This window comes from Carassius auratus, chromosome 30, assembly GCF_003368295.1.
Source record: "Carassius auratus strain Wakin chromosome 30, ASM336829v1, whole genome shotgun sequence".
Taxonomy (NCBI): domain Eukaryota; kingdom Metazoa; phylum Chordata; class Actinopteri; order Cypriniformes; family Cyprinidae; genus Carassius; species Carassius auratus.
Window position 1 is genome coordinate 15590128 of NC_039272.1, and position 12182 is coordinate 15602309.

At 36.8% G+C, this 12182-nt stretch overlaps 4 protein-coding genes and 5 non-coding genes across 11 annotated transcripts; 2 read left to right on the forward strand and 7 right to left on the reverse strand.

Moving 5' to 3' along the window:
* Positions 1–554: 554 nt before the first annotated feature.
* LOC113049960 (surfeit locus protein 1) lies at positions 555–2487 on the forward strand. The gene is given in 8 exon segments (XM_074559836.1): positions 555–564; positions 668–770; positions 772–784; positions 876–915; positions 918–942; positions 1042–1052; positions 1055–1120; positions 1123–2487. Coding segments are annotated over 8 exon segments (456 nt in total). The 3' UTR covers positions 1311–2487.
* A 114-nt stretch (positions 2488–2601) lies between these two features.
* rpl7a (ribosomal protein L7a) lies at positions 2602–4870 on the reverse strand (the record flags this gene model as incomplete). The annotated part of the gene is made up of 8 exons (XM_026212694.1): positions 2602–2706; positions 2844–2913; positions 3122–3252; positions 3480–3559; positions 3646–3656; positions 3748–3892; positions 4370–4519; positions 4720–4870. Coding segments are annotated over 8 exons (843 nt in total), but the record flags the coding sequence as incomplete, so codon positions are not given.
* LOC113050078 (small nucleolar RNA SNORD36) lies at positions 2998–3069 on the reverse strand. Its single transcript, XR_003276721.1, has one exon. It is a non-coding gene; the product is annotated as a small nucleolar RNA SNORD36 (small nucleolar RNA).
* On the reverse strand, positions 3361–3437 carry LOC113050077 (small nucleolar RNA SNORD36). The gene has a single exon (XR_003276720.1). It is a non-coding gene; the product is annotated as a small nucleolar RNA SNORD36 (small nucleolar RNA).
* Positions 4052–4124, reverse strand: LOC113050080 (small nucleolar RNA SNORD24). The gene has a single exon (XR_003276723.1). It is a non-coding gene; the product is annotated as a small nucleolar RNA SNORD24 (small nucleolar RNA).
* On the reverse strand, positions 4592–4663 carry LOC113050081 (small nucleolar RNA SNORD24). Its single transcript, XR_003276724.1, has one exon. It is a non-coding gene; the product is annotated as a small nucleolar RNA SNORD24 (small nucleolar RNA).
* Positions 4871–4922: 52 nt separating the features above from the next.
* On the reverse strand, positions 4923–4992 carry LOC113050079 (small nucleolar RNA SNORD36). The gene has a single exon (XR_003276722.1). It is a non-coding gene; the product is annotated as a small nucleolar RNA SNORD36 (small nucleolar RNA).
* Positions 4993–5708: 716 nt separating this feature from the next.
* med22 (mediator complex subunit 22) lies at positions 5709–9323 on the forward strand. Of its 3 annotated transcripts, none has more exons than XM_026211685.1 (5): positions 5709–5842; positions 6575–6729; positions 6814–6894; positions 6972–7180; positions 8899–9323. In XM_026211685.1, the coding sequence occupies exons 2-5, from the start codon at positions 6607–6609 to the stop codon at positions 9086–9088; spliced, it is 603 nt and encodes a 200-aa protein (XP_026067470.1). In that variant the 5' UTR covers positions 5709–5842; positions 6575–6606; the 3' UTR covers positions 9089–9323. The 3 variants fall into 3 exon arrangements, with proteins under 3 accessions (XP_026067470.1, XP_026067473.1, XP_026067471.1); XM_026211686.1 differs by lacking the exon at positions 5709–5842 and adding an exon at positions 5913–6005; XM_026211688.1 differs by lacking the exon at positions 8899–9323 and having other exon boundaries at positions 6972–8472.
* A 416-nt stretch (positions 9324–9739) lies between these two features.
* c30h9orf78 (chromosome 30 C9orf78 homolog) lies at positions 9740–12121 on the reverse strand. The gene is made up of 9 exons (XM_026211684.1): positions 11929–12121; positions 11700–11759; positions 11503–11554; positions 11316–11386; positions 11143–11220; positions 10823–11020; positions 10564–10700; positions 10309–10407; positions 9740–10218 (listed from the first exon to the last, which is right to left on the reverse strand). The coding sequence occupies exons 1-9, from the start codon at positions 12006–12008 to the stop codon at positions 10124–10126; spliced, it is 870 nt and encodes a 289-aa protein (XP_026067469.1). The 5' UTR covers positions 12009–12121; the 3' UTR covers positions 9740–10123.
* Between the last annotated feature and the right edge of the window lie 61 nt (positions 12122–12182).

Consider the following 12182-nt stretch of genomic DNA (forward strand, 5'->3'; position numbering starts at 1 on the left):
TTGAAAATGCATGAACCAAACCTAATTTTTTTAATATATATAATTCATGTCTGAAAACATTTTGTAACATGATTTTGATGTATCATTTTCATGGTAATGTAATGTTTGAATTTAAAACGGGTTTCATAGCATGAATTTTGTGTTTGTAAGTTTTCAAGTGATGCATAATTTCTGATGATTTCTAAAGTGTGATCGAGAAAAAGGCAACAAAGACTTTTTTTTTTTGACAAAGGTCAGAACTCCTGTGATGATGTATGTTTTATTGGTGCACTCTTGCCATAGATTAATCAATTACTTTTCCTACATAATTTTTTAACAAAAAATATTGGTAAAATATCTATTTAGGAGTCTTAGACCTTTCTAATGATATATAGTTAGTCATGACCCCAAGGGGCCGGGTGACAGTTAACAGGTGAATATATATTTAATTTTAATGTAATTTAATCATGTAATGGCAAAGCTGAATTTTCAGCAGCAAGTTCTCTAGTTTTCAGTGTCACGATCGTTCCAAAATCATTCAAATATTTCTTGTAATTATGATCAACAAAATGTCAATGTTAGACTGTACCACTGCATCCATTCTGAATAAAATTATAATTTTTGTAATAATAATAAAATGCTTACCCCAAATTTTTTAATAGTAGTATAAAATAAAATTTTCCTATAGGTAATCTAGCCAGGTATAGTCAACGGTCAAGTTCCACTGTTGCGGGAACAGAGAAAGGAGAAGACTCCTTCCTGAAGTGGCTTCTCTTGTTAATACCGGTCACATGGAACATGGCAGGTACAGGCATGAGCTTGGTGTTTATCTGATAAAAAACACAATTTAAACAGCTATTAGCCGTTTGTGAAAAGCATTTCATTTGATCTTGTAGTTGAAACGCAGAAAGTGTAAGTTGGAGTTGATCCGTGAACTTCAGAGCCTATCCCACTGCCTGCAGAGTGAGTCTCTTTCCAAATCTATGTGTCATAATCTATAATATCTAGTGTTTGTAAGATTACATGTTTTGATGAAATGGTGATGTAAGCTGTGTGTGACAGTCCTATGGAAATCAGCTGGAGTACAGTCGAGTAAAGATGCGAGGACACTTTGACCACTCTAAAGAGCTGTATGTCCTGCCTGCTCCCCTGTGGACCCTGAGAGAGGGGCAGGCAGGATTTCCTCCAGCGGGGAGAGTGGAGCTAATGTCATTACACCATTCTACTGTACTGATCTAGGGTACAAACACACACAATTTGAATTCCATACACTTGCTTTGCACTCTGATATGGCTTTCTGGATCAAATTATTAGGATCACTATCTTGGTGAACAGAGGTTATGTACCAAAAGATAAAATCAGACCATAAACTAGAATGAAGGGGCAGATAAACTTTCTTCCTTTTTAAAAAAAAATCAAATCCAGGTGTAGACATTATCAACAGACGAGCTTGCTTTATTCATTTTCTCAACCTTTTTAAATAATAAAGAGGTGTTTATATTTTCTAAAAGGTGACTGAAGTGTTGGATCTTGTTGGTATGATGCGTTTAACTGAGCAGAGGAAACCATTTGTCCCTAAAAATAATGTGGAAGTGAATAGGTGGCTCTCCCGTGACCTGGAGGCCATGGCGAAGGTCACTGGTGCTGAGGAAATCTTCATTGATGCTGTGCTTGGTTATAACTGCTCTTAATACTAATGTTTGGTGACTGTAATGGTGTACAAAGCTAAAAAAGTTTTGATTAGAAAAGTGCACAAATCTGTTAGAATCTCTTTTTTTTATTCAGACAACACAATACCTGGTGGGTCAATAGGAGGGCAGACAAGAGTAACCTTGAAGAATGAACACATGCAATATGTCATCACATGGTTTGATTAACTTTGCTAATCCATTTTCATACCTTAACAGAATTGGTTTTTAATATTTACAGGCGTTGCATGTATTAAAGTATAAAAGAAAAGTTAGCTTGTAATCTTAACAATGACTTTGAAGTTAACGGTTCATTTTTCTTTTAGGTACGGATTATGTGCTGCTACCTCCTACATGTGGTTTGTAAAATTCATTAAGCGCATTGCTTTATGAGATTTATTCAGCAGTTTGACCTCATGGAATATATTGAATTAATATTACGTTTAACTCTGTACTGGTAATAAAACCATGGATTTGTTTAAAACAAGTGTTTGTAGAATTACTTGGATACTAAAGTTGCACAGTGAAATCTAGCCTCTAGAACAAGGGTTCTCAATCAGGAGGCCACAGAATGAAATAAGAAATTCTACAAAAGGAAATAATTTTCCAAAATCAAGATATTTTTGAAAAATACACAGGAGGCCAGATCAGAATCTAACATTTTAAACCAAAAAAATAAGTGGCTTTAAATAGTTGTTACATTTTTAAAATGTGTGAGTGAAAGTTTTAGAACCCAGCTGGTTTCATTTAAATTTCATTAATAGTAAAGTTTGGAAAACTGACAGTCTCTTAATTGTTTTAACTCTTATAGATTTCTCTAAATGTTTAGAAAGGTTTTCTAATTGCATGCATTGGCTTAGATTTACAAATTTTAAAGAACCATTCAAACTCCAGTCACTTTGTGAGATCATTATTTATTAAACAAGACAGGAGCTCAACCCAGTTTAGTGGCCAGCTCCTTGGCCTTTGCCCTCTCGATTTTAGCAATGCGAGCAGTTGACTTGTGACCCAGGACATTGCCTCCCCAGTGGCGACGGATCTGAAGACAATGGAAATGGAAGAAACAAACATTAGAAATACATTAAGACATCAATTAGGAGAATGTATAAAAGTTAGGCTAACTGAAGCAATGCCATCAAAATGTGAACTGATCAGCACTACAGCCAATAAACTGACCTCCTCATATCGGTCATTGTAGTTGGTCTTGATGGCCTCCACCAACTTAGCAAGAGCTGCTTTGTCTTCGCTGAAGATGGGTGAAGAAAAACAAGGTTAGCCACAAAATGTCTCATCTCTGTAATGGCCAAATTACAAATCAACTGCAAATCACTTTGCTCAGGGTTAAAAAGCTCATTTGTAACCACACGGTTGTTCAGTTGAAGAAATTCATACATCATAGCCTAATGATGTGCAGCACAGAAAAAAAAAAGAAAAAAAAAAAAAGTTTTACTTACGGGTTGGTCTGTGTAAAGGCAACAGAGGTACAGGTCTTTCTGTGCACCAGTTTGCCAAGTCTGGCCTTGCCCTTTACAATGCAGTATGGGACACCCATCTTACGGCACAGAGCAGGCAAGAACACCACGAGCTACAAAAGAACAATTATCAATCACTTAATTCAGCAGTCTGATATAAGGACACAAAAACAAAAGCAGAACAATTCTGAAAAGTTACAGAAATGCTCCAGTAAGTGGTTGTTGCTCAGGGTTAAAAAGCTCGTATTTTTGATCTTCAGTTTGAATTCAGGTGAAGAAATTCAAGACATCATTGCAGACAACCATAACAAGATTTCTGTATCCTGTAGAAAACCCTCACCTCAATGGGATCCACATCGTGAGCAATAATGACCAGCTGTGCCTTCTTGCTCTCCACTAGTGTGGTTACAGTGTTCACACCTGAGAAGGAACAAGTGTTAACACATGTTTAGACTCATTTCCAAATCAAACGAAACACAGGAGGGTAGTCAAATATTGTCCTGGACAAAGGATGGGCCTGAGAGTCAAAAAGGTTGAGATCAATGGAAAAATGCAACTTGCAACTCCAGAAAGGTGTCTTCAAGGAAAAAGACAGACACTAAAAACACCCACCTGCGCGGAGGACTGGTGGTCTCTTGGTGGGCACGTCGCCCTTTCCAGCAGCCTTCTGTTCAGCACGAGCCAGCAGTCTCTGTTTCTTCTCCTGCTTGGTCTCGGGCCTGTACTTGTGGGCCAGCTTGAACAGCTGGGTAGCTTCAAGAAGATTTCAGAGTTAAGAGTAACACAGCCAAAATTAGCTTTTTAATTCCAGCACCAATGTCAAGACCAAATTAACATTGAAAACGTCACTAAAGTCATCACTAATTTTACACTACAATCCAAGCGGAATTAAACCGCAATAATATAAAACAGTGCATCAGTGATCTTGGTGGAAATTGTCCGCATTGACTATTCAGATAGCAAATATTCTTTCACATCATCTGCACATTCACAAATGCCTAAATTAAGAGGTTGACCGATATTTTCAACAATTGAATCAGAACTGATTATTACGGTAATGTTCAAGTCAGTGTTCATTATCCAATTAAGTGCAACACTTTTACAATCAAGTTTTTGTTCAGGTTATTGATTTAAAACTCACCATTGATTCATTATCAGTTGACCTCTACAAGCATTGTTGTATGAACAGCACCAGAAAGTCAAGAGACTCTAGTTGAGTGAATAACTTACCGGTCTGGCGGTCCAGAGCCTGGGTGAACTGGTTGATCGCAGGGGGAACCTTCAAACGCTTGTAGAGAATGGCCCGCTGGCGCTGCAGTCGGACGTACCGTGGCCATTTCACGAACCTTGTCAGATCCCTCTTTGGCTGGATGTCCTGACCTGGAGATTAAAGTGCATGACTTTAAAGTACATTAGGGTCAACAAACTGCAAGTTGGTTTCCAGACAAAATGTGCATCAGCGATCTTGGTGGAAGATTGTCTGCAATGCTGTTAAGATAGCAAATATTAATTACATCATCTGCACTTTTTTTTTTTTCTTTGACAATCTCATTCTCATCTGTGGTCTGGTTGTTACTCACCAATGCCAAAGTTTTTGGGCCTCTTCTCAAACAGGGGATTCACAACTTTCTTGGCCTCATGCTTCTTGGCCACTGAAGGGGCTGGTGCCACCTTCTTCCCCTTACCCTTTTTTCCCTTAGGCTGTGGAGAGATGCACAATACTTCATGAGTTCATCATCCTAAATGACCAGAAAGATGAAAAGAAAACCGTTTTTTTGGTGCTAATGCTCAGTTTTGAAAAGATGTATTCTTCAAAAAGAGTTCAGGTGAAGAAATTCAAGACATCATTGCACAAACCAAAAAAAAAAAGAAAAAAAAAAGAAACCCTACCAAAAAAAAAAAAAACATACATATACAAACAAACACACACACACACACATACACATACATATATATATATATATATATATATATATATATATATATATATATATATATATATAATAAACAAAACTTGGTGTGACATGCGTTGCAGCAACTTAAGACAGTTTAGCATCTCAGATAAACAAGGTTACTCGACGTATTTTCAGTAATTATAAATACTTTTTAAACTGACCAAAAGGTGTACAATACAGCGACACTTGTGTGTTTAATAACCACCGGCGGGCCAAACTCAATTCATTTTGGCCTACAAATAGGTTAGCATTCGCGTTAAAACCCATGGTCAAGTTTTCATAATAAACATCTTATAAAAATAAATATATAATCAAGAGAGTTTGCATTAAACCCACAAGTAATAATCCTTCAAGGCTCCCGGTCTAATGGCGAGCATCTCGAGGCGTCAACGCTGACAGTAAGCGGACACTACACAGCTCACAACAATTCTTTCAATTCTTCATCTAAATACTTAATTGTTGCAATTTTCGTTCAGAGAGCAAGCATTGGTGCTTTACTTTATATAACCGATATTTTAGGAGTCCTAGAACACATTACAAAGCACGATGCTTAAGGATTTAAAAAAAGCAAAGGCATCACAGTCAAAATCATCGCACACTCACCATGTTGGTTCAGACGGAAAGGAAGAAGAAGGGGATTGTGGGAAATATAACTACCGCGACATTTGGTTGTGACATCATCTGTACGCGCCAGAACAAATGCGGGAGGCTCATGTTTATTTGAAGAGATATTCAAAGAGTGATTGCAGTGAGTAACAATTTTAGTTAACGTTATTCTAATTTATAATAACAACAACAGTTATTTAAAGTTTATAACTTCATTAATTATTCATGCGGGGTGTTGTAACAGAAACCCGCACGCGGTGTTTAGGAAAGTTTTAGCGTGTGAGAGAGAAGCAAAATGTCGAATGGTAACGCAAACGCATTAATTTGGGTTTTATTTTAGTTTTCGCTTTTAGACATTCGTTAAATTGACATTTTCACAGGCGGTTACTTAAAAGCTGCTTCGCCGTATCGAGCTCCGTTTATACGGACTTTATAAATATACAAATAATAACGGCGTTTACAAATCTTTAACGTTAGAGTGAAATAAAAGCTGACTAATTGTAACCTAGGATTAATTATTGCTAAATCACTTACACTACGAAGCAGTGGTTTCCAATCCTGGTCCTGGAGAACCCCTCAACACTGCACGTTTTTGATGTCTCTCTTATCTGACACACACACACATTTGAGGTCTTGGAGTCTTGACTGATGAGTTGAATCAGGTGTGTTTGAATAGGGAGACATCTAAAACAGGATTGGGAAACACTGCTATAAAGTATCAACCAGTATTAATAAAAACCTTTTACAAATAAGTCTGTGGCTGCAGTTAGGGTTCAGAAGTGAATCAGTGGCTGTTAATTAAATGTATTATGTAGCTGTTAATGTGAAAACGTTTTGCAGTTCTAACATTAAAGTTTTGTTTGTGACCCTTTAGCACTGAGTCAAGTGTGACTGAAGAGCGCTGTGATGGCCACACAGAGAGTTCTCCCACAAAGCAAAGAAACTCTTCTGCAGAACTACAATAAGAGACTTAAAGATGACATCAGGTCAATTCTAGACAATTTCACCGAAATAATCAAAACAGCAAAGGTGGGTTGATGTGCATTTTGCTATGACCTTGTGACATTCATTATCAGTATAATTTGACGGTAACCTGGTCATCTCATCTGTCAGGTGGAAGATGAGACTCAGGTTTCCAGGGCAACACAAGCTGAGCAGGATCACTATGAAATGCACGTTCGAGCTGCCAACATTGTAAGATCTACAGTTATAGTATGATAATGAATGGACATATTAGACTTTGATGGCATTTCCATGTTAATGTGTCTTAGGTACGTGCAGGAGAGTCTCTCATGAAACTTGTCTCAGACCTGAAGCAGTTCCTCATCCTGAATGACTTCCCTTCTGTCAACGAGGCCATCAGTCTCCGCAACCAGCAGCTGCGCACGCTGCAGGAAGAGTGCGACAAGAAGCTCATCTCCCTGCGTGATGAGATTGCCATCGACCTGTATGAGCTCGAGGAAGAGTATTACTCCTCCAGGTACAAATAGACCAGTGATCCCAAACGTGTGCAGTCACATCTGCCTTCCCTTGCTTACCAAATGTGATGCATATGTGCATCATAAGTACATAACACATGGAGCCAAAGGTATTTTTTACTTCCACAACCAATTATAGGCTCTGACCAGTTTTCATTTTACTAAAATATCATGGCCTAAGCATTTTGGTTTGCTATTTGTTTGAATTAAACCATGCCATTTTTGTCCTCCATACACAGTCATATCATACCATTGTGCCTTAAGACTAATGAAAGAGTACATTCTCCTTTTGACCCAGTTCAGTTACATAGTAAGATCATTTAGAAACTGTTTGGCCCTTGCGCTTTATTCATCTTGTCATAATTATAAAAAGCCAGACATATCTTTTTCTGCTATGCTTATAATATAGCAAACATACAGAAAAACCATATATTCATGTTGTAGTCGCACCAAAGACGTTATCAAGCACTTTCAGTATAACTGATTTTGCACAAGAAAACCCATCTGTTATGCAAAAGTGCCTTTAAATATTTCCCATCCAGGTGCCTTAAATCATTATGTTTTAGAAGATTTACTTGCAATTAGGATGTGTACATAAGGTAGTCTTGTTAGAGATGCTGTTTGGGTTTAATTTTAATAGAGGTTAGTATGATATTCAGAGATTTTAAATCTATTCATGCTGTCTTTGAAGCACACCAGTATAAAGATTAGTAGTTATATGAGAAGAGACATTTTGGAAATAATTCTGGAAATAATCTACATTTTTTAAAGAAAAACGTACATGTGAATCTAAATTTGAAATTAGACTGAGCACATTAATTTTGATGCCTGTACTGATGAGCTGCAAAATTCAAAGCACTTTAGAATTTTTGAAAAAAGAATGTAGTGTTCTGTGCGTATTGTAAAAATTAAAGAATCATATCAATTAGCTTAGGGGAAGAAAATCATTCAAGAAACAGGTTTTTTTTTGGGGGGGGGGGTTCACCATATACGGTAACCATAAATGCAGTGATTTTTTTTTTCTTCTCTCTGTTAAATCAATCAAACTTTTGTGTAAACTGGGAAAATATTTAGCTTAAAGTGGCATATGTGTCATGTTTAAAATGTAATATTTATCATTTATGGAGTGTTTGAAATTGCACTAGACTGTGTTTTTTCTTTGTGGTGACATTTTAAGTAGAAACAGTGTTGGTCACATTAGTACCTGTTCAAAATATGTCAGAATATTTGTCAGTTTTTTCACAAACCAACTGGTCATTTCAAATTTCATAAATAAACCAAAGATAAAATAGAGCACATTTAGTGTCTGATCTATTATTTGCTCATTTCTGATTTGGAATTTATCTTCTGCCTCTGCTGAGTGCATAATCTAAATTCTCTACTGCTTACAGCCTTTTGCTTTTCATCTGTTGAGCAGTTTTATTATTTGACTCTACACTTATCTTTTCAATGTATAGAAAGACAGCAAACAGAAGAATAATGTCATGAGACCACACAGTTCCAGACATGTCGGTAGCAATGCTTTTCACAACTTCCTTTCCCTGCTTGTGCTTACTTTCCCGGTTTTTCATATGTTGTGTGAGTTTGTTTTGTAATGAGTGAATGAATGTTCAGCATTATTCATACATACTCCTAATGGATTATTGGGTGTTTTTAGGCAGAAGTGGACCGAAGAAATGTTCGTTTTTGTGTAACGTGTGTGTGTGTATAACATTTCTAGCTGTGGACAGTGGGATGGTGTTGAGTTGCCACTTTGTGAGGCCTTTCATCGGCAGGACATTTGGGGGTCCCCTGAGACGACCTCTGACCCCTCGTGTGCCAACCCAGAGGATACAGACCACTTGGGGACCCAGGAGTCCATACAGTGCAACTTAAACAGCCACGGCAGCAGCACTAGTGAGCAGTCATGAAATACCGGTGGCCTCCTTCATTGACCAGTTAGATTACACATTTATGCAATTTGCCATTATAATAAGCTCCATCTTAAACCTCCAGCTGCAGACTGCAAGTCTAGTCTACTACTTGAATTAATTATGTGATTTTGTCCTGCAAAAGTGACACTGAATTAATGCTGAGAACATTTCTATGAATAGTATTTTAGTTGGGTAACTCGCTACATTGGAATAAAGAAGTGTTTGTCTTTGAGTCTGTTTATTGGCTAAATGTAATGTCTCTTTGAGCAGAATTACAACTATGCTATACTTTCATTGTAGTTGTGCAAAAGATACAAGTTAGGTTATTTAACAACTTCAAGCAAGTGGTGTTTTGGATATTAAAATGAGACTTTTCTGCATACATTTGGAATAAATCTAGCTCCTCTATTTAAGTAACAAAACAAGTTGTTAAATTTCATTTTATGTTTCATAGTATATGTGCAATGTAATGCTCTTCCAAATGTGACTGCCAAGAAACTGTTTTTCTTTTATTATTATTATTATTTTTTTTTACATTTATATATTTTTATTGCTGTGCTACCTTAGGAAAACCTTTCCATTTTAAGTAATTAAAAGACATCCAAGCAATAACTAAGAGGAAAGGAAATATGTTGTAACTCTAATAGAGGTTGTAATATTACTTTATTTCATTAGCAATGTCTGTAGAATAAAAATAACCTTTAATAAAACAATGACGTTTCATTCATATAAAGTGATAAATCAATTCTAGACTGTTGCACAAACTGAAACACAAATCTTAATGTATTAACATGGTGAACGGTACATTATTATGAAAACAAAATGTTCTTCTATTTTCATAAAGTTGGCAAAGAGGACCAATGTTTTGGGGGGAGTTTTTTTTTTTTTGTAAAATGTTTATGACTTCATATAACTATGAACACATTTTTGAATACAGTAAAAAATATTTACATCTCTAATTCTACAGGGGAAAAAAACTACAGGAAAGAAAACAAGTGTCTGATTAGGTGACTGTGTAGCGAAGGTGGAGGATTAGTATCGTCGGTTCATCTTCTTGAATCTCTCATAGTGGTAGTCATCTGTGGCCTTCTCATTATTCGGCCTCTTGCGGTAATTGGGTGGTGAAGCTGGAGAATGAGAAGAGGTTTAAACATTAATATAAATCCAACAAATGCAGTTCTATGTATTCTTTTTAGCAAAATAAGATATGATCTTACGCTCAGGTACTGGCTTCTCAATGTCTCCTACTCGTAGCGGCTTGGCTTTGGGTTCTTCTCTGTGTCGTCTCTGAGGAGCGTTTACATCCTCACGATAGACTTGAAGGAAAAAAATATACAGAAAATTACTTAAACCTTTGTCCTTAAGGGAAGAAAGTAAATAATTATGAAGACGAAATTCCTTGATTCATGAGTACTAAGCACATGACCTTAAAATACAAAGTGCTGGTAGTTCAGATATACTTGTGCACTTACATCGATTATGCTGGACATAATTCACAGCGATGTTAGTGGGAACAAAGGAGGTCCCGCTGTCCTTCTTTTTATTCCTCTGCTCAGCAAGCAGCTTTGCTTTGGCTTCTTCTGTACTGATGATGTTCTTTATTTTTGCACTGATAAGAAAGGGGAAAGGGGTTTTAAAGCTGACATCCATTTCTAGGTGGAGTATAAAGAAATATCTCAGATGTGAGCAAAGGGAAATGTCTGAAATGAATTCGTTTTGGTCTTTACTTACTCTATCCCCAGATCCACCTCTGGAATTCCACTCAGCATCTGATTGGACAACATCTCTTCTGTCTTTTTGGCAGAACTGACGCGGATGTTCTCTGGAAGCTCATAAAGAAGGTCCTCTGGATTCTTCACCTTCACTTTCTGCTCTTCCGCCTCCACCATGCCTTTCTTTTTCTTTAATTCAGTCTCAATGTACTTCATCCTGAATTAAAAAAAAAAAACATTAAAGGAGAGAGAAGATGTAAACATTTAAATGCAGGCAAAATTTACCAAAAACAAGTATCATGTAGAATACAGATGGTTTGCGTGGATACATGCACTTACATGTCTGCATCTTCATCTCGTCTGTTAGTCTCAGCAGAAAAGGAGGTACCAAGATTCAGGTCGTTTTCATCTGCTGTCCTATAGTGCATAAGAAATGTTAATAATTTCACTTTTAAAATACAGAAACATAAACTTTAAATAAACAGCAAACATGGCTCCATAATATCACTTACATGTCTCGATTTCTGTCTTTCACTTTCTTCATGTCAACAACACCTCCAGTCTTCAGTTTAAATGGGTCGTCCTAATGCACAAAACACGGAGTGACCATATTTAATCACTTAAATCATACATTTACTGTAACACTGCAAGACCTTCACTGTAATACAAAATGTAGTTTGCTTTAAAAAAAAAAAGTACCTCAAGCTCAGCCTCCAAAGGAAGCTTCTCTCCTACAAGTAACGTAGCAATGCTGGAGGAGCAGAATGTATACATTAATTACAATTATTAATTATATACATTAGTTAAAACTTGGAAATTGCACACTGTAAAACGAACACATGTACAAAACGTTTAAAGACGATTATATTCGTATAAAAATGAGACTTGTGACCAACCTTACTCCATGCTGCCTTTTTCGTAAACTTTGAAGCTCCTTAGCTTCATCCACTTTGGACCTTAGAAAATATGTTTGAATTTAACATTGTTACATATATTCTCACATATAAACAGGCGTCTGAATGTGGCCTCTGAATAAATATAGTATTTAACGTTACATACTTTTCTATATAACGTTACGGACATATTACTCTTTTTGGCCTAAAAGTGAAAATATATCTACGTTACCTGACCACGGCTTTTGTCTCATCATCTTCCTCGTCGGATGAATCATCCTTCCTCCTCCTAAAATTCTTACCTGGGGGCATGATTTCCAAAAGCGTTGAATTATTTAATGTTTATTTTACACCTTAACACGACTGTACGCAACGTCGGCGGTCTGTGTTTATGGACGGACCGCTTTCCTCACATTTCGCGAAACTTCCGCTGACGTCACAATGACGGTTTTACCAGCTGATCTGAGGTCAGCTCTTCTGTTTTCC

Bases quoted from the DNA above. Each gene is read 5' to 3' on its own strand.
- med22 (XM_026211685.1), top strand. From the start codon at position 6,607: ATGGCCACACAGAGAGTTCTCCCACAAAGCAAAGAAACTCTTCTGCAG. The intron at 6,895-6,971 runs GTAAGATCTACA...AATGTGTCTTAG, and splicing joins ACGTTCGAGCTGCCAACATT to GTACGTGCAGGAGAGTCTCT. The intron at 7,181-8,898 runs GTACAAATAGAC...TAACATTTCTAG, and splicing joins GAAGAGTATTACTCCTCCAG to CTGTGGACAGTGGGATGGTG.
- c30h9orf78 (XM_026211684.1), bottom strand. From the start codon at position 12,008: ATGCCCCCAGGTAAGAATTTTAGGAGGAGGAAGGATGATTCATCCGAC. The intron at 11,221-11,315 runs GTAAGTGATATT...TATGCACTATAG, and splicing joins AAAGACAGAAATCGAGACAT to GACAGCAGATGAAAACGACC. The intron at 10,219-10,308 runs GTAAGATCATAT...CTCATTCTCCAG, and splicing joins TGAGAAGCCAGTACCTGAGC to CTTCACCACCCAATTACCGC.